Source organism: Triticum urartu, chromosome 5A (genome assembly GCF_056163025.1).
Source record: "Triticum urartu cultivar PI428250 chromosome 5A, HENAU_Tu73, whole genome shotgun sequence".
In the NCBI taxonomy this organism is placed as follows: Eukaryota; Viridiplantae; Streptophyta; class Magnoliopsida; order Poales; family Poaceae; genus Triticum; species Triticum urartu.
Window position 1 is genome coordinate 203348320 of NC_141877.1, and position 14204 is coordinate 203362523.

General features: G+C 48.8%; 1 protein-coding gene across 1 annotated transcript; it reads right to left on the bottom strand.

Annotated features, from left to right (window-relative positions):
* Positions 1-4427: 4427 nt before the first annotated feature.
* Positions 4428-9408, bottom strand: LOC125508255 (proteasome subunit alpha type-5). The gene is made up of 9 exons (XM_048672906.2): positions 9262-9408; positions 9043-9124; positions 8456-8536; positions 7608-7721; positions 7431-7532; positions 7288-7346; positions 5191-5293; positions 4887-4952; positions 4428-4795 (listed from the first exon to the last, which is right to left on the bottom strand). Exons 1-9 carry the CDS (start codon positions 9273-9275, stop codon positions 4703-4705), a joined length of 714 nt encoding a protein of 237 aa, XP_048528863.1. The 5' UTR covers positions 9276-9408; the 3' UTR covers positions 4428-4702.
* Between the last annotated feature and the right edge of the window lie 4796 nt (positions 9409-14204).

Genomic DNA, 14204 nt, shown 5'->3' on the forward strand with positions numbered 1-14204 from the left:
TTATTTTTTACTTTTCCTTTTTTACCCTACTTTTCTGTACTCGTTCTTCATTGTTCTTTATGTTCAACGGCGGTTGACCTACCCTAGTTTTCTTGTTATTTGTTCCCCATTGTTTTTCGTGCTCAGGGACCGATCAGGTCAACCTACCGCAGCCCATGGCCGCCATGCGCCCTTACGGGGGTCCTTCTCGGACGTGTGTGGTTTATGATTTATGAAGGAGCCTCGCCGGAAGCGCAATACCTAAGACACGCCAACGAGGTCTTTTGTTAATGGTTCACTGAAAGTATAAAATATCACAAACACAATGAAAATCAAATTGAGATTTATATATCATCGAACGACTAGTATCGCCGCCACAACGGGCCATCGACGGGCCGTTGTCACCGCTTCCATACCATAGCAGGCCTGGCCTTATCGATGACAGTAGGAAAGTCTTCGTCCACGTGCCCCTAAGGACCAACACTCTAGGCCACAGTCGTCATCGCAAATTTGGGGAATTCGTGCCTCTTGGCATTTCATGAGTTATGAAAATGCAAGAAAGGATACTAAATCTCATCATTAACTGAATTCTGGATAGAAAGATTAAGAAGGAGAACAAACTATCCAAGCCAAAGAACCTATCACCAAAAATCCTGACAAATGATGTTGAGACGAGAGTCTGTTTGAACCACGAAAGACTTGGTTTTCATTTAAGTTGTAGAAGTAGCCAACTTGCTATTATAAAGGTCTTCGTTGGTCTTACACTAGAAGTGGCGTGTTTCTGATTAAATCGCGAATTGCAAATAGTTGAAGTGTCTAACACCAAATCTCACCATCATGCACGTATGATGAGAAACCCTAACCTCATCGCTCCAAAGAGAAGACATGAATCTATGTCGGAGTTCCATCGTTTGCAATACCTTTCAATGAAAGAAAGGGCTCCAGTGTAGAGAGGGCCTTGCTGTTTAAAACGGAACCATAGAAACAATGGAACCCCCTATTTTTTAGTATTATTAGAATTAATTTGTTATTTCGTATAGAATTAACTGAACGGAGTGGAATAAAAAATCATGGTTGGGAAGGTTACTATAGCAAAAGCCATTGGAATTAATATTTTTTATATCAGAATAAATAGTTTTGTTATTAATGAAAAAATGGTGGCTAAAACAAGAGAAATCATTAGTTGTTCATTAAGGTTAATTTTATGAGAAACGATTGTTTTAAACCGGCTGATAACAACGAAACGCAAACCGCGTCCACTGCGTGACACGTGCCTATCCGGGCCGTCCACCGATGACCGATTCCCCTGCTCCAGCCTTATCTCTTCGAATAGATCGTCTCCTTCACACCTTTCTTCCCCTTCGTCTTCATCTCTTCCTCCCCTCCCCCGATCTCTCGGTCGTGTAGTTCGAGAGGAGAGGGCTCCATGGGGACGCGACTACACGCCACCAGGCACCAGCTACCGAATCCTCGCCATAGGGAACACCACCCATTGCTGTGAACAGGAAGGGGCGACGCTGACCACCATAGCGCGCCATCGCTGTGCTGCTGCACCCCTACTGTCGCAGTAGCAACAGCAGCAGCACCATTGCTGAAGCGGGGGCGGCATACGCAGCATGCAGGGGGTTGCCGGAGGCGGGGGCGACATTCGCCGCACTGCTACTCGTCGCGGTGCTGCAACGCAGCATGAAGGAGGTGGCCGGAGGCTACGCTGCTCGTCGCCGGTTTGCAAAGCAACATGGGGAGGCCGGAGGTGGGCGTTCGCCGGGGTGAGCTGCGTCCCTGTGGATCTCACCACGACAGCGGAGCTGCAGTGCAGCACAAGCAGCCGCGACCCCGTGGAGCTCACCGCCGGCGGTGCTGCAGTGAAGCTTTCGCCGGCGGCCTCTAGTGCTGCCTTGCAGCGCTCGCCGGCGGCTGTCGACGCTGCAGTGCAGCGCTCGGTGTTCCAATGGAACTTGTCGGCGGCTTCCGAAGCTAAATTGCAGCGCTCGGTGCTCCAATGGAGCTCTCGCCGGCGGTGACCGGTGCTACTTACAACGCTCGCCGACGGGCTCGAAGTTGCAGTGCATCGTTCGGCGCTCCAATGGAGCTCTCACTGGTGGCTCTCGGTGTTGCGTTGCAGCGCTTGACGAGCCTCGGAGCTGCAACGCAAGGCTCAATGTTAGTGCTACAGTGAAGCTCTCGACAGCGGCTCTCGAAGCTGTGATGCAGCGGCCGGTGGTGGCTCAGGTCTTGCGAGGCAGTGCTTGTCGGCGGCAACCGTTGCAAGGCGCTCCAATGGAGCCCTCACTGGTGGCTCCCGGTGCTGCGTTGCAGCGCTTGACGAGCCTTGGAGCTGCGACGCAAGGCTCGATGTTAGTGCTACAGTGAAGCTCTCGGCGGTGGCTCTCGGAGCTGTGATGCAGCGGCCGGTGGTGGCTCAGGTCTTGCGAGGCAGTGCTTGCCGGCGGCAACCGTGATGCCTTGCAACGGCAACACGTTGCTGCCTTGCTACGGCTGGACGGGAATCGAGGCAGGGGTGGCTGATGCGGTGTGGGAGGAGCATGGCGTGTCGTGCATTGCCTTTTTTGAAGGGCTGAGATAAGTAGATCAGACGGCTGGCGACCCGGCTGATTTCTTTAGGAAATCAGCCGGAAGATTCGTAGCAGCCGCCTAATTTTATTCAATGACCAGAGTTCGACGAGGATATATAGCCCGGAGATGATGAATAAAAATGCGCTCATTTGACTCAAACTTTAGAGAGGGCTCATTTAAGACTTGATCAAATGATTACAAACACGTAAAAAGAGCTTTTGTTGCCTCTCATCAAGAGGGACACCATCCGCCCAAGCAACGACCCTGCAAGTACTAACAAACCCTAAGAGCAACTCCAACGGCCCGGCCCAAACGGACGATGTATTTATCCGCTTTTTGTTCGTTTGGGTCGGCCGCTCGCCCACCGTCCGCCCTCTTTTAATTTTGGGTCGGCAGTGCGCCCAACGGGCCGACCTATTTTCATGACCGCGCGTGTTTAACATCGTGTTGTCGCCTTGATTTTAACGCTCCAGCACGCGGAAAAGGTTCGCGCGCGCTGGTTTTGGCGCTCCAGCGCGCGGGAAAGGTTCGCGCGCGCGCCGCGGCCGGCGCTCGTTATAAAAGAAGGCGCTCCCTCCACACTCGGTCGGCCGCCCACTCTTGCCGCCTCTGCGCCACCATGTCGATCCGCCGCCTACGCGCTTCGGATTTTCGCGGAGTCTGCGAGTGCCGCTCCGGCGCCTTCTCCGCCGAGATCTGGTTTCGCGAGAAACGTCTCGTCCTCGGCACCTTCGACACCGTAGAGGAGGCGGCCCGCGCGCACGACGCGGCGGCGTGGCGCCTCCTTAGGGCTCGTCGGGATATGAATTTTCCCAACGTGTCGAGCTAGCGGGCGCAGGATCTGACGCCTCTCCCGCGGCTTTTCACCGACGAGGATCGTCGTGTCCATCGGAGGCGGCAACGTCGTCTCGTCATCGTAGAGAAGGACGTGGAAGCCTTGGTGCTGTGGCGAGGAGGCTTCCCGCAGGACATCGTCGACGAGCGCCAGTTCTATAAGCAATCGAGATCGGAGAGGGACGCGAGGAGGAGTGAGTGAGCCGCCTATCGGGAGGACAAGCGTTCGCGGAAGCAGGCAGCTCAACTGAAACTGGAGCTACAAGAAACGTCAGGTTGGGACTTTGAAGACTAGCAGCTTGCTGACGCCTACCTTCAAACGTCGGAGGAGGACATTACCGAGTCGGAGTCAGAAAACGACGAGTAGTGGTCTTTTTCTTTTATCTATATACACTAGAACTATCTATGTATCCATTTTAATCTGAAAAAATGGCCGGCGGCATCGGCGACGTAGCAGGCGGGCGAGTGTGTGAATCCAATGTGCCACCGACCAACGGACCAGGTGAGGAAAGAGGGCGAACGCGCGCGTCCGTCTTGTGTCCGTGCCGACGCAAATCAGCCTAAAAAATGGGCCGGGAATGGGTCGGCAGGCGGACGAAAGCGGACGCGCGTCCGCTTGGGTCAACGTGTTGGGCCAGCTTTTTTGTCCGCGCCGACCCAAACGGACGGCCGCGGATGAAATGGGTCGCCCCATTGGAGTTGCTCTAACCTAAACTAAACAGTAGTCTATACTTTTGTTGTTGAAAGTTTGTCTCAGATATTTTTTAAGAACGTCAAAAGTGTGACGATATAATCCACGATGTGAAGAGAACAAAAATGAAATGATATTGTGTTATTTAAAGTTTCAGGCACAACTGTTATTGCGTGGCACGTTTATATAGGTTAAAAGCAGTCTCATCAGCAGCGAAAGAACAACTTCCTAGCCGAATAAAAAGTTTCTGAAGTGAAACCTAGCGGTCTTTAAGTAGTCCAGTCTAAGAAGAAGTGAAGAAAAATCGCTATGTTCAACAATCCAAAACATACAGTGCAAACGACAGTTGTTGCTGAAATACTGCATGCTATTGCCACAAATCCTTCGTATATCAAACAAAAGGGTGTAGTACAATCTCCTTACCGGCAAGTGACAAGGCAACAACAGCTAGGCCTCTACACCTTCTTGTTAACACAAGATAATCAAATGAAAAGAGGCAAACATCAGTGTCCATATCATAGAGCAATTGTGCTTCTGCTAATTTGAAGGCATCTGGATGTCAGACACACAGCACAAGGAACATATGAATCCTGGTTGACATTCGACAAAGATTTCTGCGTTTCACAATCGTGCTATGACTGCTTCAACCTCTGCAGGGGTGTAAAGGTGGTAGTTCGGCGCGACCCTGGCGATGTCGACATTATTTGGAGTCACCTGTTCCAAATAGCAATTTAACTCGAGACACTTGGTGGGGGTTCTTAGTGACAGCAATCACAAACATGAGACTGGACTGAGACGCCTTTACCTTTTCTTCCATAACCTGTTTCAGGATAGATAGAGCAATGGTTTCAGCCTCCTGAAGGGTCAGCTCCTGCAGAAGAAACTCAATCATCAGCTTTCAGAAACATGGTGCAAGTATCGACAATACAGCAGAGAGTGGTGTGGTCACGTCATGGTTTTCTTCACACAAGATTAGAAACACACCACTTTCAGCATTATGGTCTCCTAGCTATGATCAATCAAGGTTAGCATTACAGCTTCCTTTGCATATATGCAAATCGTGTTCAAGTTATCATACAGTTCAGAGCTATTTGATCTTGTTGTGTTACCTTGTTGAACTGCTCCTGCAAGGAACTATCGGCACCCTCAGAGCCTGACCCTATTGCCTTGGCATTGCACTGCCAAAAGGTTCCAGATGGGTCAGTGTAGTACCTGCGACACAAAATGCAGACAGAGAACTTCAACAAATCTATATAGATCATTCTTTTACACCGTCTAGGCACTCCTAATTTGCCTTCTAAAAAGAAACAATTCTAGGCTAGTAGAACAAGCTACTTTATTTTATTTTTAGTAAGGAGTGAGGGGTGTAGAAAATCGTTGCCACATGCAACACAGCAATGTGACGACGATGCGAACAAGACAAACTTATAGCCAAGGGACCATTCTGCCGTTTGCTATTCAACAATGTTTAAGAGGTAGCAATACTTGTAACTTTCCGAGAATATATCCTACCCAAAATATAAAATTTTAGAGCATTGGCTGTGGCTGGGCATAAGCTCACACATCAAATTAACCTGGTGGACGCAGCAAATCCCAACTATATTAAGCAATATGTAATATTTTGTTGTTGGTTAAATATGATGCCATTATCCATTCTGCTAATGATGATCTTAACCATAATAACTATGAGAAGATTATGAAAGATTTTCCTCAAGGAGGAATGGTCATCATGGAAGCTATTGGTTATCAGTCAGAATATTGTGCACAGCTGGCCCTTGCAGCATATGCAGCACAACACATAAGAGTGTGGTGGCACTATACTATAGGTGCATGAGTCCAACTGTTTATTGTCAACTCCAATCTTATGGGGCAGCAAGGAGCCCGTAAAAATTGAATCAGGAGTTGGTTGGGAAATATAGTCCAGAAGAATTAGCAAGCTAAATGTTTCCAGTTAGAAAACTGTTAAGACATGTAAGAAGCTAACTGCCTAGGACTCAAAAAATAGTAAGGAGTGAACAACCAACGTCTCAAAAGTCTTGGTGTCCATTTGTGAATTCACCGCACAGAAGGTTCAAACGGCCAGAATCAAGGCCCGAGGGTAGATGACATACTAAGGCTTATGCAAGCAAAGAATCGATAACATAAGAGAAACTGTGACAGGATAGCAATATGTCCTAACTTCTAAGTTCTTGTGTAAGATAAGTTGCAAATTGCAACTAACATAATTTTTTTGTTTGTCACCACAGGAAGTCAATGAGCACGACTACAACAGTCAATGAGCACGACTACAACACAAGGATTACGAGTCGACGAGTCATTGAGTCGTTCCGAGGTTGAGACTCATAGACTAATCGGACTAGTCTTAGACTAGTGCTAGACTAGTCGACAAAGTACTGTAGTAGTCAACTACTAATACCTAGTAGCAGTATGGAGTAGTAAACTGTACAACACATTACAATATATACAATAAAACCAGCAGTGCTAGCCAACGCTCGCCAGGCCTAGCCCAGTGCCGCTCAGCACGCCACCCCCAGCTGGCCTATTTGGGCCCAAGTAGCCAGCCTACTTAGCCTACTTCCCATCCCAGCCTATGTAACCCTAGCTCCCGATCGATCCCGTCGCCGCCGCCTGCGCCATCACGCACAAAAGCACGCGCGCGCGACCCGCGCCTCCAGCCACCGCCACCGGCGAGCCCGCGACCACCGCCGTGCCTCTTCTCCTCTCTCTCTCTCCCCCTCTCTTTGTGGCAGGGCCGCACACGCCTACGGGGCACGGCCATGGCCGCCGCCCGAGCACGAGCTCCGGCCAGCTGCCGCCTTGCTTCGCCATCCGCCGTCCCGGCGGCGGGTCAGTGGGTGCTGGCGGTGGCCTCGTCCAGGCGGCTTGTTCTCATAGCTCGCTCTCCAATTTTCCCCTCCCAAATTTGAGTCGAGCAACTCAGACAGCAGGACTAGTCTAGACTAGTCTCTCGACCGCTCGACTCATCGAATTAGTCTACACGAGATTCACAGTCGACACCACAGTTGCGACTCATGGACTAGTCCATCGACTAGTCTCGACTAGTCCTTCGACTCGTAATCAGTGCTACAACATCAAATAATACTAGAACAAACAAGCAAAACTGAAAGCACACTCAAAGACAACTGTGCAAGTATGCCTCCTGAATTCAATTAAAGTCTTTGTCAGTTGTGATGATTGGCACTTACAAGCTCGGCCCATTTTCATCATGACCAGCAATAAGGAGAGAAACTCCAAAAGGTCGTGACTGCAGAAGGAAATAAGTAGATCAGAAACTCCTGTGGTAGTGTTGTGTTCGGATAGTAACACTGTAATAGCACAAAATGCTCACCATAGACTCTTCTTCACCTTCTCCAAAGCGAAGAGCTAGATCGCAAATAGCTTGTGTGGTGGACTCAACTGTCATCGGTTCCCCATATGAGAATCTATGGTTCTATTATGAGCATATAGTGAGATAACAGATAAGGTAATGAACAAAGTGAATAAAGTATACAAGAAAGAGAAGTACTTGGGTCTCCACTCGAGCATGCTCAACCAATGTTCTTGCATCAGCAATAAGGCCACTCATGGCACAGCCTACATGCTCATCAATTTCCATGATTTTCTCAACACTGCTAGGTTCCTGTATGGAAGGCAAATTGGTAATCTTACTTTTGACATAATTGGACATCACATGAAGCAATATAATCAGTACAAAAATATTGTGGCAACCAAGACACATAATACTTCTGAAAAATGGAAATGGAAGAGTTTAAAAAAATACCAAATATTATATCAAATATCCAAGATATAATGTCATAAGTTGCAATATATTCAAGGAAATTGTGTATGTCAGTCACTCATAATATATGAAGCATCACAGGATGAGGAAACCAATTGAGCAGAAAGATTCCATCATCGTAAATCTAAGACTTGTTATGTGCCTTTTACATTATTCATTATATACACTAGAAAGTCGAATATCACAAATAAAAAAAACTGACATATTTATATGGAACATAAACTGGAAAAGATACAGTCATACAGTACCATGGAAACTTGAGTACTGTTACTATTGAGACAATTTAATCCACTGATGCATTGGAACCAGGAAAAAGAAGCCCCAAAACAAAATCCCTAAGAGGGGCAGGATTATCCTAAAGCAAAACTAAGCATGATAAGAACTCATACATCACGCCAAAAACTCAAGTATCAGTGATACAGAAATATAGGAACATTGCATTGAAATTGAGTACTAAAATAAAAACAAATAACAGTCCCAAAGGTACGCTACACTTCAATGATACAGGTGAACAACCATTTTTTTTGGCGGGGGGGGGGGGGGGGGGGGGGTGGGGGTCAACCAACAGCAGTTACCAGCAATGGAGACGTCACACGTTTCTCCACAGCAAGAACAACCCCATCCTTCGTCTTCAACCCGATTGCAGTAGATCCCAACTGCAAAAGGCATGAGCATCAACAAAACCATCACTCATATGCACATACAAATTTAGAAAGTGAGATTCCAGCTTAATCTCGCTACAACTATCACGACAATGACCCAGAAAATGTCAACGATATAATCAATGAAATCACCTACAAATATATAGACTTCAACTTGCGAATCGACAAGAAGACATAACCAAGCCTAAATGAGTGTGGAACCCTAGTCCAATTTACAGTACTTCATTGCAAGCCCCTAAAGACTACTAAAGTTGTCGCCCTGATCCACAATGTCAGGAAACAGCGATCCATGCTGCATCTAGCCATTGGTTCGTCCTAACAACACGAATCGAGCGGCCTAAAACATACATCTTCCGAAACAAACAACCCCGGGCAACTACTCCCTCGGGACCGATTCCTAACAATAGACTGCAGCTGCCTCCTCACCAAATCTACACCCAGATCGGGAAGGGGGGGGGGGGGGGGGGGGGGCTCAGAAGGGATCGGCTCGGCTCACTGACCTTGATGGCCTCGATGGCGTACTCGACCTGGAATAGGCGTCCCTCCGGCGAGAAGGTGTTCACGCCGCGGTCGTACTCCGTCCTGCGCGAAACAACCCCACAACAAAATTTATCCCGAAATAAGATGAAAAATTCACAGCAGTGACAACACCGCGGGCGCGGAATCCAGCAGCGGGTCGGGGCTGTGAAGATTTTTGACAGAGAAGGGTCAATTCTAACCTCGTGAGGAACATGGTGGCGTGTGCGGTTTGCTTGGGCTAGGGGAAGATGGGTTTGCGGCTTGTGGGAGACGAGACTAGGAGAGGGGGAGGTTCTGCTTTATAAGCGATGCACAGTATAAAAACTGCTTTTAACGCGCGGTATAAAAACTGCTTTTAGCAGAAACGCTATATAAATGACGCGCAATATAAAAAACTGCTTTTAGCGTGCGTGGACCTGATTTGCAATCTCCAGCGGCCGCATAAAAAAGGCGCGCGCTATAACTAATGCAGCACGCGCATCAAAAAGGCATCGCGCACAGCTTTTTTAGTGCGCCGGTCGCACGCGCTACAAACTCTGGGCTGCTGCAGATGGGATCGCTTGATTGGGACCGCTGAACTCGCGCGCGCAGCATATTTTACAACGCTTGTTGGAGCAAACGTCTTCTAGCGCCCTAAAAAACTACTTGCGCACTGTAAATTCGTTTTTTGAGCGCCACGCATTAGGCGGCTGCTGGAGATGCTCTTATGACTTGTTTAGTTTAGGCAGCGATTGGAGATGTTTGAAGGGGATTAATAAGGGGGGATTAAAGTCCTTGCAAGTCAAGATCCCCCTCAAACCTCTCCAATGCCCTCATTCTGCATCACTCCGCTATATTAGGGCTCAACTCTTAAAAGGTGTTATTTTAAGCGAGATCCTTGAAAATAAATAATATGAAATTATGTACCAACAACCGAAACAAATTGATTTAGAGCCTGTTTTTGGGACTGCTTTGCTCCTTAAAATTCAGTTTCGCTCCAGAAAACACAAGCCAAACGGGATAGCTCCATGATATGTCTCCCCGAAAAAAAATAGAATCTGGGGTACAACTTCCAGTTTTTATGAAGCTCTTTAGGGGGTGCTCCAAAAAATTCTAGAAGATGGAGTTAGGTGGAAATTATCCACCACTGCCATCAGTAAGTGGATACCCCTTCGTTTCTTCCCCCTCAACCAATCAAATAGATTCTTTCCACCAAATTTCTCATTCTTGAAGCTGGAGCTAGATGGCAGCCAAACATTCTCTTTGGTACTACTACAACTTTTAGATGAACCTGCTCCAATGTGAATTTAGTGGAACGAAACCGATTTTTATGAAGCGGAGCAATCCCAAGCTACTACAACAAACCATGAGTTGTAAAGCAAAAGCGTTAAAATAGCGACTTAATAAATGATTTTCCATATTAGTAGGCCAGATACATCTCAACAGCCCCAATGCACCGAGGCAAGTACTTCCCAGATTTGTCCAGAATCGAATAGCTCTTCATGTCTCTTCAGCCAATGAAGCTCCAAGGAAAAAGATCCATACACGTCCACGCGGCGATAACTGTAAGCTTGTAGTAATTCCTTAGGGCATCTCCAACAATTTGTATGTTAGCTTGTTGGTAAAATATGTCATGTCATCAATCAACACCTTAAGGGCCTCTTTGATTCGCGGGATTGCAAAAACACAAGAATAGGAAAAACGTAGGATTGAAATGACATGTCCATTGGATTCCTATAGGACTTGAGTTTGTTTGATTGTATCACAGGAAAAATAAAGGATTTCTTCCAAGAGGTTGGAGTGGATGCTACAATTCCTATGAAATGTAGTTCAAATGAATCCATAGGAAAAAATCCTATGGGATTCAATCCTGCGAATCAAACAATCAACGCAGGAAAAATTCCGAAGGATTCTTATCCTTCAAAAATCCTATGAAAATCCTTTGAATCAAAGAGGCCCTTAACATACAACAACTCCAATGGGTTGTATGTAGTTTGCTCAATAGGATGTGAAATAATAAATAAGGTGCTCTGAGGGAGTCATGGATTAGGGGGTGTTCGGGTAGCCGGACTATACCTTCAGCCGGACTCCAGGACTATGAAGATACAAGATTGAAGACTTCGTCCCGTGTCCGGATGGGACTTCCCTTGGCGTGGAAGGCAAGCTTGGCGATGCGGATATTCAAGATCTCCTACCATTGTAACCGACTTTGTGTAACCCTAACCCTCTCCGGTGTCTATATAAACCGAAGGGTTTTAGTCCGTAGGGCAACTTCATCATACAACAATCATACCGTAGGCTAGCTTCTAGGGTTTAGCCTCCTTAATCTCGTGGTAGATCTACTCTTGTACTACCCATATCATCAATGTTAATCAAGCAGGACGTAGGGTTTTACCTCCATCAAGAGGGCCCGAACCTGGGTAAAACATCGTGTTCCTTGCCTCCTGTTACCATCCGGCCTAGACGCATAGTTCGGGACCCCATACCCGAGATCCGCCGGTTTTGACACCGACATTGGTGCTTTCATTGAGAGTTCCTCTGTGTCATCGCCTTTAGGCCCGATGGCTCCTTCGATCATCAACAACGATGCAGTCCAGGGTGAGACTTTTCTCCCCGGACAGATCTTTGTCTTCGGCAGCTTCGCACTGCGGGCCAATTCGCTTGGCCACCTTGAGCAGATCGAAAGCTACGCCCCTGGCCATCAGGTCAGGTTTGGAAGCCTAAACTACACGGCTGACATCCGCGGGGACTTGATCTTCGACGGATTCGAGCCACAGCCAAGCGCGCCGCACTGTCTCGATGGGCATGATATAGCTCTGCCGCCGAACAGCGCTTTGGAGGCCGCACACGCACCGGTTCCGACTATTGATTCGGAGCCTACTGCGCCGATCGAGGATCAGCGGTTGGACGCTGCCTCAGGGGCTGCGATCTCAGAGGCGATCGAGCCGAACTCCAGCCCCGCACCCCGCTTGGCCCGTGACTCCGAGGAGCCGGATTCCTCTCCGGACTCCGAGCCCCCCGCGCCCCTGCCGATCGAATCCGATTGGGCGCCGATAATGGAGTTCACTGCCGCAGACATCTTTCAGCACTCGCCCTTCGGTGACATCCTGAATTCCCTAAAGTCTCTCTCTTTATCAAGAGAGCCCTGGTCGGGCTACGGTCAGCAAGGTTGGGATACGGACAATGAAGAAATTCAAAACCCACCCACCACCCACTTCGTAGCCACTGTCGACGACTTAACCGACATGCTTGACTTCGACTCCGAAGACATCGACGGCATGGACGAGATGCAGGAGATGAACAAGAACCAGCACCTGTAGGGCGCTGGAAGGCCACCTCATCATATGACATATATATGGTGGACACTCCAAAGGATGGAGATGGCGATGGAACAACGGGGGATGATAACTCTAAGAAACAGCCCAAGCGCCGGCGTCAGCGGCGCCGCTCTAAATCCCGCCAAAGCAAAAAACGGTGATTCCGGCACGGGAGATAATACTACTCCGGATAGCACCGAAGAACACCCCCTCCAGCAAGATTCAACACAGGAGGACAGAGAAGCCAGCCCTCACGAGAGGGCGGCGGACCAAGAGGTTGAGGACGATAATTATACACCTCCCTCCGAAGACGAGGCAAGCCTCGACGACGACGAGTTCGTCGTGCCAGAGGATCTCGCCGAACAAGAGCGTTTTAAACGTAGGCTTATGGCCACGGCAAGCAGCCTCAAGAAAAAGCAGCAACAGCTTAGAGCTGATCAGGATTTGCTAGCTGACAGATGGACTGAAGTCCTTGTGGCCAAAGAGTATGAACTCGAACGCCCCTCCAAGAGTTATCCAAAGCGCAGGCTGCTACCCCGACTAGAGGAGGAAGCACCTACATCACCAGCGCATGACACGGCCGACCGGCCACCTCGTGGCCGCGACAAAGAGGCCTCTTAGCCCTCCACTCAAGCCATGCCCCGACGCCGCGTCAAGCATACTAAGGCACGGGAAAATGCGCCCGACCTGCGCGACATACTGGAGGACAAGGCAAGGCAAACAAGATCGATCTATGGATCGCGCAGGCGCCCCACGGCACGTGACGGTGATCGTCAGTCCGGATGCAATAAATCCGGCCGGGCCGAACTCAACAGACAAAGCTCCTTCGAGCTGCGTCGTGATATAGCCCAATACAGAGGCGCCTCACACCCACTATGCTTCACAGATGAAGTAATGGATCATAAAATCCCTGAGGGCTTCAAACCCGTAAACATCGAATCGTACGATGGCACAACAGATCCTGCGGTATGGATCGAGGATTATCTCCTTCATATCCACATGGCCCGCGGTGATGACCTACACACCATCAAATACCTCCCACTCAAACTTAAGGGACCGGCCCGGCAACAGCTTGCCAGCAGACTCAATCGGTTCTTGGGAGGACCTGGAAGCCGCATTCTTTGATAATTTCCAGGGCACTTATGTGCGACCATCAGACGCCGATGACCTAAGCCACATCATTCAGCAGCCAGAGGAATCGGCCAGGCAATTCTGGACACGGTTCCTAACAAAGAAAAACCAGATAGTCGACTGTCCGGACACAGAGGCCTTAGCGGCCTTCAAGCATAATATCTGTGACGAGTGGCTTGCCCGGCACCTAGGACAGGAAAAGCCGAAATTTATGGCAGCCCTCACGACACTCATGACCCGCTTTTGCGCGGGAGAAGACAGCTGGCTAGCTCACAGTAACAACTTAACCAAGAACCCTGGTAATTCGAATACCAAGGACAAAAGTGACAGGTCGCGTCGGAACAAACAAAAGCGCCACGTTAACAGCGACAGCAACGAGGATACGACAGTTAATGCCGGCTTCCGAGGCTACAAATCCGGTCAACGGAAAAAGCCATTCAAAAGAAATACTCAGGGCCCGTCCAGTTTGGACCGAATACTCGACCGCTTGTGCCAGATACATGGCACCCCCGAAAAGCCAGCCAATCACACCAACAGGGATTGTTGGGTGTTCAAGCAGGCAGGCAAGTTAAGAGCCGAAAACAAAGACAAGGGGCTGCATAGCGACGACAAGGAGGAGCCCAGGCCGCCGAACAACAGTGGACAGAAGGGATTTCCCCCGCAAGTGTGGACGGTGAACATGATATATGCAACCCACATCCCCAAGAGGGAGCGGA